A 22,640-nucleotide genomic window follows, 5' to 3' on the forward strand; every position below is an offset into this window, starting at 1 on the left:
GCTGCTTATGTGTGTGCGCATACACACGCAGAGGCAACCACTTATCAAACTATAAAAGCAGGCATGTAATTTTCTCGCGGAGGTTCAAAAAATTTCACAAAACTAAGGAGTCTTGTTGAATTGATTAAATGAGGATGTTTAAGTGGGCATGTTTTAAATTGAAGTGGACAAATAGTTTCGGAATAAAGATTAAAATCACAATTCAAAAAATTTTATACCGGCTTGGAACAACTATTTGTCATGTTTAACGGTTGTTCTTGAACCAATAGGAAACCTCCACATGAACATATAAAGACTCCACTTACTAATTCACATGCTAAATGAGATCAGGTGAGTCCTCGTATGTTTACATAGAATTCTTTCATTAATTCGAGAACAACTATTAGGCATGTTAAGCAATTACTCTCTTTTATTTTTGAGCATTTTGGAAGCATTTGATTAGATTGGTTTGTGACACCGTAGAGTTTCTTTTTATTTATTTATTTACATAATTTTTCTAAACAAGAACTTGCCACATTAGTACTACAAGACAAGATATAATTAGGATTGATATTTTTCCCTTTGAAGGCTTTTTTATGCATTTTCCCAAAATTGAAAGAGTATTTGCCCAAGGGCTAAAAAACAAGAGGTATTTGCCAACAATTAAACTAATAATATATAGTAATCTAAGTGCATCCCTAAAATTCTCTATCTCGTTTACAATTTCGTGGAACTTATTATGCCTAAGGATAAAACTTTGATCTGACAAAGACCAAGTTGCAAAAACACTTTACTTCTGCTTCACTGGACGATCATCCTTTGAGATGAGACACCACTAGCAGAAGAATAGTTGATAAGACTGAGCTGTTGAATGAATGGATGAAGAATGTGCTAATACTACAACAAAAAGTGCAACATTTTTCAATAAGAGAAATGCATCTGCTCATCCTTCAGCAACTAGTAACAGCAATAACGAAACTACTAGTGTTTATTGACAGCAAATAAGCTGCTAGAAGGCATGCATTTCAACGAAAGAGTAACCAACAAATGTTGCATATTCTATATTAAAACACCAAAGTTTCTCAGACCTGAATAGCCAAATGCATACTAGCACTATGGTATAACCTAAAGGGAAGTGGATGTTCTCTTGTGCTCTTCCAATATTACATCCGGTAAAACTCTCAAAAAAAGAAAAAGAAAAAGGAAATGTTAACAAGGGTATAAGCTATATGAGGCCGTAGTGTAGTGTTTATACACAGCGCAAGTCTTCTAATTACATCAAGGTAACAAAAATTGCGTTAGCAAAATCAGATACCATATTCTAAACTCAATTTGAAAGCTAAGGGAACTCCCGCTGGAGAAACTCAATGAACAGGCTGTTGTGCTTTCGGCAACAACTCTGTTAACTGCTTGCTGCAAAGATCTGCCAGAGCTCCGCGTACATCCATCTGTTGGAAAAATCAGAAGTCATATTTCTAATCAGAAGTCATCTGAAAGGTTGATCTTCTGAGCCACCTAATAGACACCTATTACTTCTGTGACTGCACAGACAACTTTTGTTCTAATTTGTTTGTCAATAAAAGATTTTACATTCTTTAAGCAAACAGCAAGCACTCATCTTTTGTCAGACAATTAGTACACAGGACCATGATGTAGACAGGTCAAGGATAGAATCAGGGACATGGTAGGACAGGATTGACAAGTAGAAATAAAAGTTTCAAAAGATAGAAATGTCGATGTTTTCTCGTGTGCTCACTCAGACAGACACACATAGTCATTGAATACAAATCACACTCCCTTAAGGAAGCACCCCCAGAGGGGCAGGCACATAACAATCCATGCTGATCATTCACTGATGGACTTTAGAACTAATAATTAAACTATCTAGAACAAAGCAACATATAAGGTACTCTAGCGCCTCTATGGTAGAAGAAACAGTTTAACCATGAAGGCAACTTTATTGTAACTACCCACTGAAATTAAGAAACAGAAAATTTCAACAATTTTTGGAGGTGGTAAAACTATGTTTATCAAGGTATGACATAAAAAGCAGGAAAAGAATAATATCTTTTTGTGGACAACCAGACTAGCAAACAACTGAAAACGTTCATTTACAGAAGCAGAGATACCTGGTCGCAGCATACGAGTTTCGTTATCAGAGGATAGAACTCTCTAAGGTTATTTCTGAATATCTTGCTGTTCATAGAGCACATACCATTAAGCACCTGGAAGACAAAGAACCACTTGTTTACTGAAAGAGTAATATACAGCTTTCCTCACCTTTGAACCAATTATATCGCATTTAAATAGACTGAAGTACAACAACAACAACAGCAGAAAAGAATCTAAACTACATATATCAGGCACAAAATTATGCTGATATATACAAGAAAGCCAAAAAAGGAAAAAAAAAGAAAAAAGAAAAAAAGCGAAAAGAAAAGCCAAAATTCACTGTCTCCTTGCCGCCAACAGATGCAAAAATATAGAAGTTTTCTTCAACCTACGTCAGTATTCCTGTCTCTCCTCTCTTTTGGAGGCATCACTTGAGCCATTAGAAGATAAATAAACTTTGCAATATTTTCCTTCCAATCAAGGAATAAAAGGTATTTAAAAGACAAGAACAAGGGAAACCAGCAGTGCCAACACTATCAGAATCTCACATGATGCCTAGACAACTAAGAGCAATTCAAATATATATGGTACCAGATACTTTAAATTATATCAAGTCCACATCTAAAGTAACATGCAATTTTCTAAAACTTATCAAGCACCATGCCCAGCAATCTTCAGTCAATCAAGGGTTTGAGATATTACAGGAACCTTCTATTGTGAAGGAAAAAAATTACAAACTAATAGAGGTAATTGCGATCCATAAGCCCTCTATGCATTTTTCTGGGAACACTTAAAAAGTCCCCAGTGATACTGGAAGTGAAAAAATCTTTTCTTAGGTCCTCAATTGTCAGTTTATGGGCAGGGACCAACTCAAGTTACTGAATGCAATTAATTCAAACATGGTTGTCCATTAGGAAAGTTGTCAACTCAGGTCCAGTTACCATAGCTCAATCTCTCTTTGACCCTAGCTGCTTAGATCTCCCTTACTACACTAACATGCTATCTTTTCTGCTTCCTTTCTTTTCTTATCCTCTTTATATAGCTAAAGGGATTTCCTAGTCACCATCGCAAAGAAAGAAACAACAATTTGAAAATCCAAAAAATCTAAGTAAAAAACAAGAGGTAAAGACAAGAAAAACCTGTTTGGTCAAGTAGAAAAAAGTTATGGAAAACACATGCCATCCATCTCTCTGTAATCATATAGCATTTCAGGGCAGCGGTGTAGATTTCAAAATATACCATCTAATAGGCCAAGAAAGGTTTGAGTTTATTTTGCTATTTGAGATGCACAGGCAGCAAAACAGATGCAAAAATGCCCGGGACACAATACCTTATGAACTACTATGTATTTTCAGAGGCCAAATAATGTGCTTTGAGAATTTTAAGAAGTCAGCTTTGACATTGTGCGCCTGCAATCACTTGTGCATACGACACTCTTGTTTCTTCACAAACTATATCACACACAACCATTCTCACCAAGTCCAAGCGACTTTAAAGAGAAGAAAAGGACATTATATACCAGCTTAACCGCTGAGATAGGATCCAAGAAAAACTAAGTTAAAGAAGAATATTCCAAACCTTAACAACAATGGGAGAACGTAGTTCTAGAACTCGGTGAATATCCATGTTAGCAGTCTCCCCCATGGTGGACTGGAAATCAGACGCCTCCATAAGCACCTGTCGACAAAAAGAGACTAGCTTTTCTGCCGCTATTCCTTGAAGCTTTTCATCTTTAATTTGTTCTGTTGTAGTGGCACCAGTTGTCACTAAATGATTATCACCATTCTCATTAATATTTTTTTTGTCTGCTTCCTCTATGTTGCCATTAACTTCTGCAGTTGTCTTTTGTAAAATATCCAAGTATACACAAGTTCCAGCTAACTCCTGTCGAAGAAGATTCATAGGTGGCCTGTACAAAATAAACCAGAAATCATATTCTACAAGCTCCAAGTTGAAGACAAAAAATGTATAGCTAGACCTCCAGCCAACCTTTCAGCAGGAATCTGCTGCATCCGCAATCTGAGGTTTGTGTATGAATTATACGATGCAGCAAACTCTAACAGAGAGAACAAAATGTCCATGATACTAATTTTCTGTGAAGTCGTTATATTGTTCCAGTACTTCGTCTGCAGGTTTGGAACGCAGCAACAGAAAAACAGTTATTTTCTTGTCTCTACCATAAGTACCAAAAAATGTTAAAAGAAAAATGAAAAACCATCTATTTCTAGATGTAATCCCTTCCCACATTGATGCCTCAGTAGTCTCTGTCATTAAGCACGTTTCAGGAATTCTTTGAGATTTGCATGTCTAACATTTGTCTCAACAAAATGCTAGCAGAAAAAACATAGGACTTCCAAAAAATTGGCTGTATAAAAATTTAAGCAAAATTCATGATGAATTCAGTTATAAGAATATAAGACACCATTCTTTACAAAGTACCAAATGATGGTTTACTAGGGAGTAAATGTTGAAACTCTAGATAATCTTCAAAATCTGAAAAACACTCAAATCATACCTGAATGCTGTCAATAGCACCTAAAAGTAGCAATTGTGTGATGCATTTACTCCTAATGGTTCCAAGAAGTGAACTTTCCTCCTCATTCTTTGCATCAGGCTCCACAATGTCAGACAACTAGACATAAAAACCATAAAATAGCCAAGTAAGTCGAGAGGAGATTCTAAGGACACTTCAGCTAGACAAGCACAATGAGCATTCAATATACTCTGTAAAAACCATTGATACATTAAGAATCTATAAATAGCGATCTCAAAAAGCTGGAAAAAACATTTCTAATACAGTTCAAAACACTAAAAGCACGTTATAGTAGGTTTTCAAGCAGATCTCGCAAGCATTATGCATATGTCTCAAGGACCAAGAAAATGTTATTTGTTCTCTTATCACAACTTTCATTGGCTTCTTTAAGTATGTAATCCTCATATGACGTGTATTCTTTCCTCTCCTTAACATTCATAAATATTTCTTTTATCTTCATACCTGGATGATGAATAACCCTGGGTGCTTTCTTTAGCTTTTGATCTCAATGGAGAAAGTTAGGAAAAGCATATCTACTAAAATAGGATTTCCCCATCGACCTTTGCAGTTGACAGGATTAAATTAGAGTTTAAATATCCCAACTGACCAACATAAAAGTACCAATAGTTTGTGCACCACAGATAGACTGTTACAGAGAATCAAGGAGAAAAAACAACAGAACCAGCACAAGAACATTGGCTGAGGAAAATCTCCAGCACTAAATACCTTGGAAGGAGAAGATGGAATAAAAACATTTGATGAAGGGTTTCTTGATTTAGAGGTGAAACTTCTGAGAAAGAGACTATCCCTCATATTTCCCATAAATTTTTGACCAAATGTTTGACTGCGCTGAAAGCCACCAGCATCAATAGATTTCTGAGCTCCTCCAGAAGGAGACGGCACACCTGCAGATTCTGAGCTCTTCAAGATATTTTCCATGGATTGTTCTTTCAGAAGGTAATGAATACTTCCTAAATTGCTAGTAATTCAATCTATCTATATCGTTAAATTATACATCAGAGCAACAACCACACCAACAGTACATCAAAATATGAAAAAGAGAGAACCTTCAGATCCCTCGTAATCGTCTCCAGCATTTGTAGACACCATTGAATATGTATTTCCACTATCACTGCCATTCTGCTGATGATTATCTAATGGTCCATTATTAGCAGAAGGCGTGGTAGGTGTATCCCCTGAGATGACTTCTAAATTTCTTGTCAATGCAGTATGATGTCTAGAGTTCTCCAAACCCATGTCATTGAGCAGCTCAAGGGGTTGAGTCGTGTATATAGCATCTCTATTAAAAATCAAACAAAGCACTGATACTCGAACTCAATCTTTATTAAGAACAAGTTATCGGACATTTAACTTTTGGCAAAGAATACTTACCTAATGCTTTTCAACAAAGTATCCCAATCACGGTCACTAAATTGGTGCCCACCAACTTCAATGAGATGCACTAATGCACCAAGAGATAATGAAACAACTGACTGATCAGTTTTCTTGGCACAATCCAAAAGTAAGCTTAAGAGTGGGGGCAACATAAAGCAAACCTCCTGCATAGAATGAGAAGAAAAATTGTCACAACATGATAAAATTCTCCAAATGAACTATGCATAACATGGTTCCAGGACATTATCAGAAGACCGTTACGAGTGGCAACCAAGAACATCATATGAATGGTAATATAAATAATATAAGAGCAACCCTGTGACATGCAAGTTCCTGTAAGGTCTCATAATTGCAAGTATGTAGTAGTGAGGAGATAAAAATTGGTATTCCTCCAACTGCACTAGGCCACTATATAGTTGCGTGAGGAAGGAATACTGGAGTTCCTCCACGAGATATCCAAGGAAGTACACCAGTACCTTGTAGAAAGTGTTGAAGAGGTTGCACAGCAACTGGAGTGAATGAATACTACTTTCCCGAAACCATTCATCTCCAGCAGAAACGGAGTTTTCTTTACCAGCTTGTCTGACATGATCAAAAATGGGGAACAGGACCCGATGGAAAATATTCTCCCAAAATGAAGATGTGAACTTGCTACCTCTCTCATTCAGCAAATCAAACAAAACTTCAAGTGCGCAGTTTCTGACCTCTGGTCTGGGATCAGAGGTCAGGTCAGATAGACCGGCCAACATTGGGAACCAATAATGCTCAGTCACATCATAAGTTGTCTCTGCATTAATGTCAATAGGTTTCAAAGCACCACCTGGTATTAGACCCTGAAAGTGATAAACAAGACAAATAATGTAATTAGGATCAGTATGCCTTTTCTCGAACCATTATAATGTACAAATTTCAGTTAACAGAAGTGATACTAGTTTCACATCAATCAAGAATCAATGACTAACGCTCATTATAGAGTTTGCCAAATAATTCAGAACCACCTCAAAGAATAGTTTGACTATGATGTCATGAATATCTTCCGGTCAGATTATGTACTCCAGCTTCGGATGCGCATAAATGGATGACAAAAACATCAGAAAGAGATTTTGTTTAAACTTATTTTTGGTTTTGTTCATATTTTGCAAATGGTGTTGTTTGTTAATTCATTAATTCCCACATACCCAGCAGAATAATGAAATTCAGCAAGATTAAATTTAGAAACTTATCTTAGGACTGCTTGTTTCCCAACAATCCAACAGTTTGCCCCATTTAAAGTATCTTGCTACATTCCCCTTTTTTCTTAATGATTCAAAGCATAAATCCCATCAGTACCCCTTTAACTTATGCAGGGATCTGTTGATCGCAAAAAACACATTAAAGTCTCAAAATCAATTAGGTAGGCAGATAAAATCTAGATGATTTGACTTAGTTTCTAATCCGTAAACTTTTGTGCTAAATTGGTTAGTATTTTTCCTTCTGCAGAGACTAAAATTACATTCATACACAATTAATTAATTACAACCATCCAAACAATTCATGCCGGATGCCTCCAAAACTCCCTCCACAACTCTAATTTTGAAGTCAGTTTTGGATTTATTCTGTAAATTACAGCGGTATAGCATGCAATTAAAAGAAAATGAACTGTGTAAACCATATTTGTTTCCTCACTTCTCGTTGACCCTGACTTTCCCTCAATATATTATGACACTAACTTGATACTCATTAACAAATATTTGATCATAGTCGTATGAGCATAACTTGTTAAGTCAACGTATTCTGCTGTTATTCAGAGTATTTTCCAGAACCCTAGGCACCAACTGCTTGCTGGTCGATTCAAAAATTTATTAAACTTGTAGATTCACAGTCTTTATGTCCTTTTCCTCACAATGCATATCCTTAAGATGAACCTTAAATGTTTACTAGAATACAGATAAAGAAATGAAATTAACAAAGGTATTGTAGTCTACAAGCAAATCATGGTGAAATTCAACACTTCTACAAACCTCTGCAAGACGATCCTCACATATGCGAAGAAGTGCAATAGCTTTCAAACTTATTCGGTGAGAAGTCTTATTGTTAGCAAACCCAATTAGGCAGTTGACACAATCCATAAAGCAGTCCCCCACAACCTGGTCAAAGTGTTCCAAAACAACTGCACAAGATTTTTCACTGTTAGTAGTCATAGAAAGAAACTATCAAAAACTCAAAAATCACAGAAACCACTATTAAGGTTGAAACGAATGAAAAAGAAAGTTCTAACCCTGTTCTACATTCTCAAATGCACTTTCAACAATTAATTCCAGATCATCATCTGCTGCTGCTGTGAAAATCATGAACACACTTCGCCAGCCAGACTTTATGCTTCCAACTTTAGATTTTATCATCTGCTTTCCAGAACAGAATCAGTTCAATGCCAAGACAGGTAAGGAGACCAAAAACAACATCAAGAAGAAAACATACTTGCACAATACAATCAACAATAAGCCTGCGTATAGAGTCACTTCGGCTGTTTCGCATGAGAATTACAAATGGTTTTAAGATATCATTCTGGAATGTGAAATTGGCAAGTTCAGCACGCTCCAAATATTTCATACCAAGTTGCCGTAGAGAATCTATAGCGTACATAGCAACTCTTTCATCAGGATGGCTACCAGCATAGATAAAATGACTGGCCAAGACAGACCATATTCTAGCCCATACCTAACAGAGATTGTAATCCATTAGCAACTGAAAAAGTGCTTTAATGTGAGTCAAAGATAGAATGATTGACACAGAAACATTATTAGTCAAGACACACAGTAAATCCTTTTATAATTAAAACACAAATGTTGACATTGAGCGTCATATTTCCATCACTCAAGCAATGAGTTGTTCCTGGATAGATGCAAATCACATCAAACTTCCAAGGCAAATTTAGCCATTTGATATCAGTGTGCATGAAAAGACATCAAGCAGATAACAGACAAAGAAGTAAGCAAGTGAAGTTATGCAAATGAACCATGCTTATATGAAATTAAACAAGAAACAAGTTCCAATAACCTACTTGCAGCCTCAAAAAGTGATTAGAACACATTGTTATCATATGTATCACAAATGACATTCATCTCAAGCATTAGGCTTCAAAGGAAGAAGCTCCATATAACCCAAGTTACCTAGAGTTTACATAAAGAAAATTCCAAAGGATTTTAATCCAAAAAAATGTTGAGCCTTGTTAAAAAATTTTGAACACTTGGTGTAAACTAAAAGGTGTTGAAAGTGCTAGTCATATTTCATTGATTAACATGTCTAAACACATAACATGTCTAAACACCTTACTTACAAGTGAAAGATACCACCCTTGAAAACGAAAGTAAAAGCCAAAGCATACTCAGTTACCATGCGTATACGAGCCATATTGTAATAACTGATCTCAACTAGCTTCTGCAAGCTAAAAACACGGGCAGGAATCTGTCTCAATTCCTCAGCTGATACACTGCATAGACCAGTAAAAAACTCCACAACAGATTCACTGGGTAATTTAACGCTATTGACAAACACTTGTTCTGCAGGTTTTCCAGCCAACTCTCTCAGAGATTGCAAAATAGCATCCCTGGAAATCTGGTTTGACCCTTGCATGACAGTTGCAGCAGCTGTTGGGTTTGATGTTAAATAGTCAAGCCGAGAGATGCACTCCAATACTGCTAGCCAAGATTCCTGAAGGGCATTAGTGTCCGTATCGCATAGAGTAATTAGAGTCCGCAATGCTTCAACATTTTTGCTTCTCATTTCTTTTGGCGCATGCAAGAAGTTAAATCTGCATATTAGAATAATAACTATCAAGAAAAAAGATAAATGAGCAAAATTTTATTAAGAAATTTTTGCCTAATTGTCCCAAATTTTGTTTATCATGCTACCCAGATAAAAGGACCAAAGAACGATAATAACAAGGATGTCAAAGCAAAATTCTCAACATCCTCAAATCAACAATAGTTCTTAGGCAAAACATAAAAAGGAAAATGATGATGCAGAGCCAAAACAAGACTGACAAAAAATGAAAAATAGAAGTTACCTGATCAAAGATGTTAAAAATGCATAGCGCATGGTATCCATTCCAAGAACATGTGTGATGTGTATCCCAGCTTTAAAACCTTCCATACAAAGAACAACCCTTGGTTTATTATCTCCTTCTTCCATCGTAACAGCAAATGTGGCAAGTAATGGCCATCCTACAGCTTCTACCATAGGACGCACAAGTTCAATCTGATGTGAAGTATAAAATGCTCCTCTTTTTCTCCCTTGACTCCTAAAAAAGGCCTGTGTCTGCTTGACAATGGCTTCACTTTCAGACTGTGAATCACCTGAAGATTTCCCCTTGGGAAGAGCCAGATTAAGGATACTGACAATCCGCCCTCTCTCCTCTGCTTCTGGCTTTTGCTTGCTGCTTTTTGCAATTCCAACAGGTTCATCTTTCATTTTTATCTCTTCTTTAACAATTGAATCATAGATTTCCTCCAAGAGTTCTGTAGGAGCTGATTCTTCAGCATCATGTAACGCATTCATACGTAAAAAGTCACTCTTCGACATCTTTGGCCACACCAGTGAATTATGAGCATCAGTATTCAACATTATAACTGCATATGCCAGAACATAAGCTGTATCTGCATTCTTAAACAGGCCAGGATTGTCCGCACAATAACTGTCAAAAGTCAAAATTGATCAATCATTAGTATTATTATTGCCGAAAATGAAAAAAAAAAAAATCAATCACAAGCAATAAGGTCTTATTATCTGCTTATATTATTCCAACTAAATAGCAAAATATATATATACTTATTTATTGCGCTGTAAATTAAAGTTTGGGACAACAAGAATGTCCCTTTAACTCAATCACTAAGCCTGTCAATAAAGTTTGAAAAAAAGGTTCCAATCACGCATACTCTCTATATTCTAGGATTTCCACCATGCAAGGTCTCATTATAATGTGTGTGTGAGAGAGAGAGGGAGATATCCAAGATCCAAACGTCGAAATGCAAGATATTCAGGTGAAAATGCTATACTGGTCATTAAAAAAGGGGAACAACCTAGTTTAAGTATAAAATGAAGCAATTACTCATAAAAAGCAATAAAAACATGAAAATTCCCCACGCAAATTACTGAGAATCAAAGACACTACTAGGATGGGTGGACACGATGAAAGTGTGCATACATATCAGACTCTAATTTGACCAGGTAAGCTAAAACTTAATTCTCTTCATTTTGAGGAAGTTCAGCATTTCTCAAAAAAGGTGGAGCATGAACCTCAAGCGTAATCAAAAAATTCCATTCTATTGACCACTGAATGCGTTTGTCATTGTACAAGAATATCATGGATCTCTGCTCAAACATATTAACTCTGTTCATTGAGCATAAGCAAAATAGAACATTTTTTTAAAGCAAAAAGAGAACATGCTTCAAGGCAAGTCTGTAAATCAAATGGCATTTTCATACATACAGAATTGTACAACACCCACATGTCAGTCTACTTTGTGGGCACATCTCATAGATGTGCATGCCTTTTTTCCTTTTCGTACATACAGAATTGTACAACACCCACATGTCAGTCTACTTTGTGGGCACATCTATGAGATGTGCATGCCTTTTTTCCTTCTTTTTTTACTTTCCTTGTTTGAAAACCGAATGCTTATGTAGTGACTTGGATTTCCTCAACAGTTTCTATCTGATCTTCAATTCTATCCACTATACTCCAGAGACAGTATTTACAAAGCAAAGAATTATATTAAAATCTGATTCGTCAACTGGACCTTCTGCCTTTCATGAAATAAATACAGCAAGACATGATCAACCAAACCCACAAATACAGAACAAGTGCACATCGAGAGAGAACTTTTCAATGTTTTTAGGATTACAGCACTATGAGGCTTTAAAAGAAATATCGTTTAGTATTGTACGAGTCTTTTACTTGTATGAGCTTAAATTTTCTTTCTGCACTCAGGTCCATAGTTTTGCTATTTTCAAAAATTTGGATTACCACAAAAGCATTTAAGCAGTAGAGTAGCAAGAAGGCAATTACCGCTCCGCAAACTTTTCCATTATGCGATCTATCTTCTGAGCCTCTCCTGGAAGTCGGAATCCTCGAAGAAATTCACGAATTGCTGCATCAAACTTCATCCCAGAGAAGTTCATGGAATCAACATAAGCATGCATGACAGCAAGTGGAAACTCCTCATGCTGACCTATATAATCTCCAATCTTAACCTAAACAAACAAGACATTTGAGTCTCTGCAAACAGAAACTGAATTGTATGCTGGAAAGATAAGAACCAAAAAGGAAAGAGATAACAATCACAAACAATTATCCGTTACCTTGTCCAAATTGGCAGTGTTCCTAAGAAACTGAGCAACTGATGCTGGCGTACTCTCCACTAATCCACTTGATATTAGAAATTCTATACCCTTCTCTTGTTTCCGGTTGAACTGTAATATTACACCAAAAGCAGTCATGGAAGACAGCCCAAGTATGCACCAATCATAATACATATTTGGTCAGATCAAGAGGTGTATACCTCAGCAACAGCAGCTTCCAGTGTAGATTTGTGAGCCTTTAATTTCTCAAAATTACTAGCTTGATCTTCCCGGCCTTTTGAGTCATCAGATTCCTTAGCTGAGTTCTCTACTTCAGAAGATTCTTTCAGCTTTCCTGATTCTCGCTGGGCCTTCTCCCAATTAACCAAAGATTTTATAACATTCACAAGACACTGAAAAATACATGAAACAGATGTCAAACACACTTGTAACAGAAATTCAACAGAAAAAGAAATGATTGTTTCAAATTGTAGCCAGATGAACATGCTAAACAATAGTCCAAAGTTTATGCCTGAAGAGATGATGTTTTAATTGATCCCATCTGGGAAGCAGTAATGGAGTTTGGATCCATATTTTGAGTTCCTTGGGCTATTCTGGATAACGTTGTAGCCTATACCAGAAAGAGCAAAAGTGGAGAATTTGTTAAATGTGTACCAAGAAACTTTATTTTGAAAGTTAGTCAAACCAAATGTTGAACAAGAACCAACCATCCGTTCAAACAAATTAGGTGCTTCAAGATCACAATCATAATTCACAAAGAGATCAACCAACATCTGAGAATCCTTGCAGACTTTCTCTAGCATCCTGAAAGATCAAATTCATTCAAAGTCATGAAACATGAAGAATTAACACATAAAATGCAAGCTCACCGAAGACCTGCAAGCATCGAGTTTTGATATGTCAAACAGCTAATTTTTTAGTCCGATGAATCGCAATATTTGGCAAATATACAATGCAATGGAGAAAATATGAGAGAAAGTTAGGACTAAAAAAAGTTAAGGAAAACTATTATATCCAAATATCAGCACTATCTACTGAAATACATATCATACCGAAGAACACTTTGTTTTTGGTTCAGGTCTGAACCATCCAAGGGTCTTAGGACGATCAATGGAAAGAAAACACCAATTTCCCCCTGGAAAATTATGATAGGCATTAGCATCAGAGAAAAAGATGAAAAAAAAAATATTTGCAATTTTCAAGTGGGTGAGATCGGTATCTTGTCATTTTCATACTTTGAGACTTTCCCTGAACCGCGACAAGAGCACTGAGAAAATCCCTGTTGCATACTATACAAAAAATAGGAGGTCGATTTAGTATTAACTCTGCATAACATTGGTGACCTGATGTAAAGACTACATAGAACGAGACAATTCCAACTAGACCTGAAATATGGATGTAGTTCGAGAAACTGAAGCTCGCAACAATGCATATGAAAGGTAAGCTTTGACCGAGTCAATGAAATGAAAGTTTTTTGTGAAGGAGACACTAACACCTTCCAGAAGACCCTGCAAATTCATAACATGAATACCATAAGAGTAGCATGACCAAGAACTAAACAACAGCAATTAACAGTTAACATCAGACTTGCATACTGCCTATTCAAACTGCTGAACCAAAAAAGACACAAGCAATAACCAGCCCACAACCATAACAAATAAGGCATTCTCAGGAGAATACAGGAACAATACAAATGATATTGACGAGCAAAAGGTGTCATCTCGAAAAGCAAGGATATCACTTCAGGAGCTGTATATATTATTGAGATTTTTCTGTTCCAAACACCTTGTAATTTTAGGCAATCCCATCCATAAAAATTGCAAATAACCAGAATGGAGTATGGCTATAACAATATAAATGCGAAAAGACCTGTTAAGACTCCATAATCAATTTAACCAAGAGAAAAGGCACAGCAAAAGGCAACTTCTGTCAGGCTTAAGATATTCTCTTAAAAGCTTTAACAGCGCCAGAGCAAATAGCAACTTACTTCTGACTAAAACAAGCAACTCTATGGTGTGATAAAAGTGTACTTTCTTGATAGAAACTATGGTAAAAGAAAGTTAAGGGAGAAAGAAAGGGGAGGACCATGAGAAGAGAATGAGGCAATGAAATGGAGGCCAACCTCTTTCAGGGAGGAAAAGGAAGTTAAAATTGTAGGAGTACCTTATACCGAAGAAGATAGTCCCTAGTATTGCCAAACAATCTTAGATGAATTGAAATTCACAAACATGGTAAAAGTTGACAATCCACAATTGCAACATTCAGAAATGACAGCCAAAAACGTAAGAAAAGAAATCATAGTTTCTTCCTCTTGATTGGATGGCCAACAAAAGCAAAGGTGTCTCCACTATCCTTTCCTATGTCCTATAACATACTCTTCTAGCTAGAACCCATGAAGAAGCCAAATATCTAATAACTTCAAAAGCTGCGATCCAGAACAAATTTAGCTTCAGTAAGACTCAAGCATGACTGAATTGAATTGCATTAAAAGTCTAACTTAAACTCGGCTTGGCCCTGTATAACATGTGAAGAGAAAGAAGGATGTTAGATCCCTCCAAAACTCAAAAAACTATTTACATATTATTTCTAAAATACCAGATTTGCCCTCAAAAGGTTGATAATCCAAAATTCTACAATGCCAAGTGGATCACAAACTAAAAAGATACAAATGCCTCACGAAATCTTCTCCTTCTATTTGTCTTCACTCTGAAGAGAAAAAGAAAAAGAAAAAAAGAAAAGCAACCAATTCATTTCTTTTCTTTCCTTATCCCCCCAAACAAAAAACGCAATCTCTTCTCTTTCTTTTTCCTTTCCAAAATTATTTCTATCCTTTACCTTTTTCCCCTAAACTCAGAAACTAGGGCTTGCCTTGCTATAAGACTAGCCTGCTAAGATACAGGAGTCTAACTAGCTCAAGTAACTAAAGGATTTCTATATAAGATTACTAAAGTTGCACATTGGACCGATATATACTAGTTTTTAACTCCCTAATTCAACCTGCAGAAGCTCCAGAGACAGGATGCGGGTTTTGGTAGTAACTTCATCATTGTCTTCCTTCATACCCATCTGCAAACACATAGCACAAAAAATCAAAGACATTGCAATTAAAAAATTAGAGACCACTACAAGGAAGAACCTAACTATACAAACCTTGCAGAGGGTGCGAAAAAGGAGTAAAGCATCATGTTCTCCAATGCTCATGCCTTCTAGGTCAATTCCTCTAAAGGAAAAAAAGTTTGAATCAGTTGTATATATTCAAAGATTATTACATTAATAATCTATGTTATTAGTTAACATTTTCAGATTCAAAGAATTACAACATTAGTATGTGTCCATACTTTCTCGCCTTTTCACCATCTTCTAGATGTACAGCCTTTTCAAGAGCCGCCTCTAAACCCTATGGAGCATATATCACATAGGCAAGGTCATCAGATAGAATTCCAAAAACATATAGCCAAATTTAGAACAAAAATCCTGCACAAGAATGAGGTCAAAGTGTCCTAGGTTTCAATTGTAGACTAAGTGCTCAACTACAAAGACTGACAGACCTTGATATCGGCACCACCCGCAAGATTCTGAAGTTCCTCAAGAGATGCAACAGATGTATCTTTTTCTTGGTTGATAGAAATTGCATCACCCAAAGTTGATTCTCCATCATTCTGATCACTTGATGATGCCGGCTCATTTCCTAAGTTTGATTCACTTTTTGCAGCAGCTTCTTTATGTGCAACAGAAACAGATGAAGTAGGCACCTGAATTGGCAGAGGTACAAAAAGATTCTCACATGCACATCCCAACTTAACCAAATGAGGAGGAAATTTTCTTTAAGAGAGGGAACATTCAAAATGAAAAACCTGATCATTCTCCATCCGTCTGAATACAATACTGAGCATCTGAGTTAACATAGCTTTCGCAGTTGCTTGATTTATTGGACTCTTGCTAAACAACATATTAGGAAGTCAGGAGAATAGTATAGTGATGAATAATGTCAACTAAGAAAACATTTCACTAATTACCTATTAAGGGCAATGTTATAGCACACTCTGATCACACCAAGCAACAATTCTCCATGAACTGCATGATGAAAAAAAAAGTCATAAATAGGACATCTCATGCATCAAGGAACTCCAGAGAAGCATCATACTAGTGATTCATCCAGAATAATTACAGAAGCAGCCCAGTTATTAAATTCTACAATATTCTTTGGTCACATGGACTTAGAAAATAAAATCGCCTCGGAAAAGATAATGACATAATATTGAGCACATATTCACCTTCCATTCAATTGTCACTTAATCATCTCCATTAATTTTCTTACATGCATGATTTCCTCATACTATAGGATGAACAATTCAACTATGTAAATTAAGTCTCATGACTTCTTTATCTGTAAAATGCAGGAGACAAAATAACTGCACGTGAACTTCATTTGAGTTTTACTAGAAGAAACAAGGTGAAACAACTATTTTTCTACACCAATAGGAGAAATATTTTTGTAGCTCTGCATATTGCCACAGGTAAATCTATTCACACGTGGAGTGCGGAGAAACCAAACAACAGCAGCCAAGAAGCGGATCACTGAAGTAACAATGCAAACAATAATGTCAATATGGGTTCTAATGTGGAGAGTTGTCTTTCCCATTTTGTCATTTGGTGGATATTCAACCATGACCCACAAAAAGCATATTGGTTATACAAGTAAAATAAGCAAACAGCAAAATGTCTGTAATTCTATACCTCTGAACTTGGCCGATGCAACAGCTGTAAGAAGCACCTTCAACACTTGAAGAGTAGTACTGAATGCCAATATGTCAGAAACCGCACCCAGAAAAACCAAAATTTATAGAGAAACAGAAATCAATTTCAGCTGCAGGGTGGCACATACCTATCAGGAGATGAATTATCCACACAACTGCATACCATGTTCAGGATATCTGTAAATAGTGGTCCATTTATGCCACCATCCAGACCAGGATCACCCTCTAAATGGTCATATGCAATAAGTTTCTGCACTTAGAAAATTTGTGCTTGGAAAGGTTAACAATGAATCTTATTTCATCAGAGTCTCAATGGAAAGCACTACACCCATGTATCAAATAGTACCAAGACAACCCTGAGAAACCGAAAAAATGGCTAAAAGTCACATATTGTATTAGCTCCCAAAGTTAGACACCAAGCCTTTTATCCAAACAACCATTTTCATCTTCACAAAAGCAATAGTTTCAATGAAGAAACTACCTCTCTAACCTTAACTTTGTAGGGAAAGAACATTCAGATCTCCTTTCCACTTTGCTTTCAATAATTCTTGTACGTGATAAATTAGCTTAGTAAACAACAAAGTTCTACGAGCTGTTTCTCTGATGTTTTGACAACAAAGTCTCAGAATAATGTGTTTCACATGACGTTAGGTATTGCTGTGGAAAACATCCAGTGCGCATCAAAATAGTCTAGATTATTGTTCATCCCCTGCAGCCACTCTTAAAATTAACAAAAGATCTTTGTATATCAGGTTCCCCTCCCAAAACTAAATTATGGCACTAGAACTAAATGTGCTATCAGTAATTTTCTCTCAAAATTGTAAATTCAGGATTTAACGTGATAATTTCTGCTCAAGAGAAGATTTTATGACTTCAGATTCTGAAAAAGAACTTAAACTACATAAAAAAATTGAACTTTAGAATTTTGAATCATCCAAAAATTAACTCAAACTGGTAGAACAGAACTGGTTAAGAGAGCCTCGATCAAGCATAAAATAAATTGTCATATCATCCATGATACTTTAAGACTTGATCACGCTTAGCCAAAGGCATAATATATGAAATAGCAGATCAAATCAGAACATAATTCGAAAAATTACAAAACAACCACAGTCAATTACGTACATGAGCACAGTTGATATAGCATGTGATATTTTGCAACTAACCTCATAGTATATTGCCAGATCAACTTTTTTCTACTACCATTTCAAGGTGAATTTTACACATTGGAGAGTTGCAATCCATGTGCACAAGGAAATTAGTTTATTTTTTTCCTTGTATTGTTGTAAAAAAATCACCCAAAACAAGATGAAAAACCATTGCCATACTGTACAAAAAGAGAAGATAACAAGTATAGGATAATAGATGCAATAAAGACAGATACTTTCCAGTAAATCACAAGTTTTCAATGTTAAAGACAAAAAATAACAAGAGGCACCCACATGAAGACAATCCAATGCAAGCTCTACCACTTTAGCATTCTTAGTCTCAAATGCAAGTCGTAGTGGATTCAAAACAAGCTCCGCGTCATCTCCTCCTAAAGTATTCCCAGCATTTGCTAAGGTAACTGTGATAGTTCCACCAGCACTTTTAGGTCTCCCTATGGGATCTGCTGCCACACTAGACTGTGAAGGTGTTGTTGAATCATCTGGTTCCGCAGTATCTTTAGCAGATCCAGCTTGAGTATCAGTCAAACTACTGGAAGAAGGATTAAAAGAAATTCAAATAACTAAAGATATTACAATAGATTTGATGCATTTAGGAAGCTCATACTACCCACCAAATCACAAAAAGCTGTTGCAATAAATATAAGAACATGATCCAAGTACTAATCAAGCTCCAAGGGTATTTGGCATTTTTAAAAAATAAGTACCACAAAAGATGAGCCGTAATTGGCCAAATGAACCAATAAAACATAAAACTAAATGTTGGAGCAAATTTGCAGAAGAGAGCAGATAGAAAGCAACTATCAGTAGGTAACCAACCTCTCATCTCCAAGGGAAGATGCTGTTTGCATGGTAGCACTGGAACTCGATTGCTGATTGGAGTGCTTTGCATTTTCTGAAATTCATAATCCACAAGAGATACAGGAACCATTAATCAGCAATAATACTTTATAGTAGCAGGTGAAAGTAGAAGAGTGTAACTAATAAATACACTTCTAATTGGGTTAACAAAAAAGACACAAAGGGAAACATCTCCTGTGGCCATTCTGTAGTGCAAATGCCTCAAAATAAAAGTGGAGGCAACACCATCAGTAAACTTTAAACATATCCATATAAAGCATTTTTTAACCAGAACCCAAGGCAGCACATTCTTTCAGAAGCCTACAAAAGGATTGTCTATCCCGCCAACCACATTGCCCAACAAAAACCAAAGAAAATAACAAAAATCCTTGGTATTCTATCAAACCAAGAGTTCCAGAAAATTTCAGGAAAAAGAAAAGAAAAATCAGCAAAGAAATTGTTACAGTTTTATAGATAACATTAATAAACTTGTCAATTCATAAGAATGAGAGGCTTAGATGGAAAATTGAAGATAAGAAAAGAAAAAATTTATTCCATCAACTATCTGAGAAATTAATAGAACAAAGGAAACAGACCATGCGGGACAAGTATAGTAGGTTACACAAAAATTGGCTTACACTTATTTGCATGTATCGAATTAACTCTTTCATTCCAACAGTCTGGTAGACCTGAAGATCAACCATAATATCCAGAAAACAGGGGCCCTTGCAGGCTGGTATCTTTTGTTTTAGTGTTCCTTCCAAAGTTTTTTGCTTCCATAAATTTTGTTACATAACTAAAGCAGCAGTATAGTATCATTCCACTAATATGATGCATATCAAGACCACTATCCAAGAGCCCCTCAGCGGAGTTAACCAATGAGTAATTTAATGAGGACAACCAGGAAAGAATCACAACCAATGCAAAAGATTTTTGCACTCGCAACTCTTGTCTCATTCCATGTTACACCAGATGACCGAAAATTTTCCAGGCAATTAATTGGTTTAGCAATTGTACAAAACTGTGCTCCAGCACTATTGCCACGAAAAGTACATTCTGGAATCAACTTATAAGAACTTTGACCTCAAACATAACATAAAGAAATACTTCAAATACACAATAAACATGTCAAAAGGTAAAGAAGATGCATTCAATCAGCACATAACCTTATGATTTATTTTCCACAAGACACAAACTATCGATACATTTCCATTGCTTCAAATTGAAGCCAATTCAGCTCAATGTCCACGTACTAAAACAAAGAAAACACACACACACACAATTGGAAAGTAAATCAAAAATCAGGGAATTAAACTCGAACTACATAGTTTAAGTACAGCAAGAAATCAATTTAGTTGCAAGAATGAAGCTTGAAGCCAAAAAGAAAAAAAAAATATCAATCAGGGCTTAGAGGGAAAAGGGCTTAAAAAACGAACCTAAATAACTCTGAATAGCAGTTTGCAGAGCAGTATACTTCTTATTGGCACACTCCTTGAGCATTGAGTCAAATGCCCGGGTGACAAAACCCCCTGCAGCGCCAGCCATTTTGGTATTTCTTCCTTTCCCCCACCTCAACCCGATTCAATTCAAGTCAATTGGCAAGAAGGGCCCTCTTAACTTGCAAATACAAGTGATTCAAGATTGAGATCAGAGCAGATCAGGTGCAAGATTAATAAATCTCGAGGTGGGCTAATCATGTATTGAATAAATCTTAAAGAGTGAGAAAGGAAATGGGTTAATGCCCTCCCTTTTTATTTTTCTCTGGAGGAGAGGGAAAAGAATGAATAGGTATGCGGAGGAAATGGAATTAGTGGGAGATCTGGGAGCGGAATTCGGAAATGGGCAGAAACGAATGAAAAGTAGATTATAGACTCTGTTCTCATTTGTTATTGGTACGGAGAATCCTCCGACTTAGGCATTAAAGTCCTCTGCCTGCCTATGATTTCTTCCCTTTGATTTAAGGGATAATTTCAGAAACCTCCCCTGAGGTTTCTGACACTTTCACTGACATCCCCTGAGGTTCTCAAAATTTCACTTACCTCCCTTGATAAAAAATTGGGCCCCTTTTCTGACGTCATCAGGGCCAAAATTACAGATATATCCCAAGTAGTTGGGGTTAATTACTACCGTTTAGTTACATAATGGCATCTGATATGATTAATTAAGCTTAACAACAATAATAGAAACTTGATTCCTGATACATGAATTAATCCAGTCATTTTGGGAGTAAGGCGCCAATTGAGCTACAATATTGGCGCCATTTTTTGTGCCTGGTGTGATTTGACAAGAGGAAATAACAAGATCACATATAAGATCACTTATATGTGGTCTTATACGACATTCTGGATATAGGAAAAGAAACAGAGGAAATAACAAGAACAAAAATGGAAAGGAAATTGTGATCAAACCAGTGGTCCTAATATGCACTGGAGTAGCGGCAACAAAGTGAATAATTAATTGTTATTTTGAAATAGTTGCAAACACAACAGGAAAGGTACAAATTTATTTGTTCCTTTAACTTTCCTTTCCTGGTGCTGCGAAAAGCTACATGACACCTTTGCTAGTGTTGCTCAATTCCACCTCTGTCTTTTGTCTAAATGTTGATATTGAACATTCATTTTGGTTGTTAAGTGGATTTTTGAGTTAATCATTATGTCTTAACTTAACTCAATTCTCAGAATGCGAGCTCGTACTAAGCTCCACCGCCAACCCTCCATTTCGAAAAAAAAAGACAAAAGCAAAACAAAAGCAAACACACGAAGCGCAGAATAACGTTGAAACCCGCAAGCGGGATTCTGTGTTTTTTCTATTTCAAGGTTAGCTCGCATGCGGGTTAATGTTATATTTGAGCGCGAGAAGAAAAAATTGGTAATTAGGCTCTTTGGGCATTATAAGTAAATATTTAAATTAATGGCAGTTTTATTACACCAATATTATTGTATTATCATTATTATGATTATTGTATTATTTCTTATGCAAATATAACATTTAATTATTTAAATTTGATTTTATTTTTACAATTTATAAAATTTTTATCACTTATATAATATTTTTAAAACCCTAATACATCTAAATTTGATTTTATTTTTCAAATTTATAAGATTTTTATTTTAAAAAATGGGATACGGATAAGATATCCGGTTGGTTCGATTTGCATAGGTGCATATGAGAATATCCGAATACTCCTGAAACCCGCAAGCGGGATTCTGTGTTTTTTCTATTTCAAGGTTAGCTCGCATGCGGGTTAATGTTATATTTGAGCGCGAGAAGAAAAAATTGGTAATTAGGCTCTTTGGGCATTATAAGTAAATATTTAAATTAATGGCAGTTTTATTACACCAATATTATTGTATTATCATTATTATGATTATTGTATTATTTCTTATGCAAATATAACATTTAATTATCCAAGCAGTTTGATTTTATTTTTACAATTTATAAAATTTTTATCACTTATATAATATTTTTAAAACCCTAATACATCTAAATTTGAATCTAATTTTCTACAAGTCATACTTA

The 22,640-nt window shown here is 35.9% G+C and overlaps 1 protein-coding gene across 1 annotated transcript; it reads right to left on the bottom strand.

Moving 5' to 3' along the window:
* Positions 1–1,002: 1,002 nt before the first annotated feature.
* On the bottom strand, positions 1,003–20,933 carry LOC113782884 (brefeldin A-inhibited guanine nucleotide-exchange protein 5). Its single transcript, XM_027328829.1, has 33 exons — positions 20,558–20,933; positions 19,101–19,176; positions 18,558–18,813; positions 17,244–17,365; positions 17,096–17,154; positions 16,375–16,432; positions 16,213–16,297; positions 15,907–16,110; positions 15,697–15,755; positions 15,509–15,578; positions 15,356–15,424; positions 13,744–13,866; positions 13,594–13,647; positions 13,411–13,493; positions 13,066–13,162; positions 12,870–12,968; positions 12,559–12,750; positions 12,359–12,469; positions 12,066–12,250; positions 10,065–10,691; positions 9,392–9,809; positions 8,477–8,716; positions 8,277–8,400; positions 8,020–8,168; positions 6,496–6,852; positions 6,017–6,183; positions 5,692–5,924; positions 5,351–5,529; positions 4,607–4,723; positions 4,081–4,217; positions 3,670–4,000; positions 2,109–2,204; positions 1,003–1,427 (listed from the first exon to the last, which is right to left on the bottom strand). Exons 1-33 carry the CDS (start codon positions 20,664–20,666, stop codon positions 1,344–1,346), a joined length of 5,370 nt encoding a protein of 1,789 aa, XP_027184630.1. The 5' UTR covers positions 20,667–20,933; the 3' UTR covers positions 1,003–1,343.
* Positions 20,934–22,640: the final 1,707 nt, after the last annotated feature.

Source organism: Coffea eugenioides, chromosome 9 (assembly GCF_003713205.1).
Source record: "Coffea eugenioides isolate CCC68of chromosome 9, Ceug_1.0, whole genome shotgun sequence".
NCBI lineage: Eukaryota > Viridiplantae > Streptophyta > Magnoliopsida > Gentianales > Rubiaceae > Coffea > Coffea eugenioides.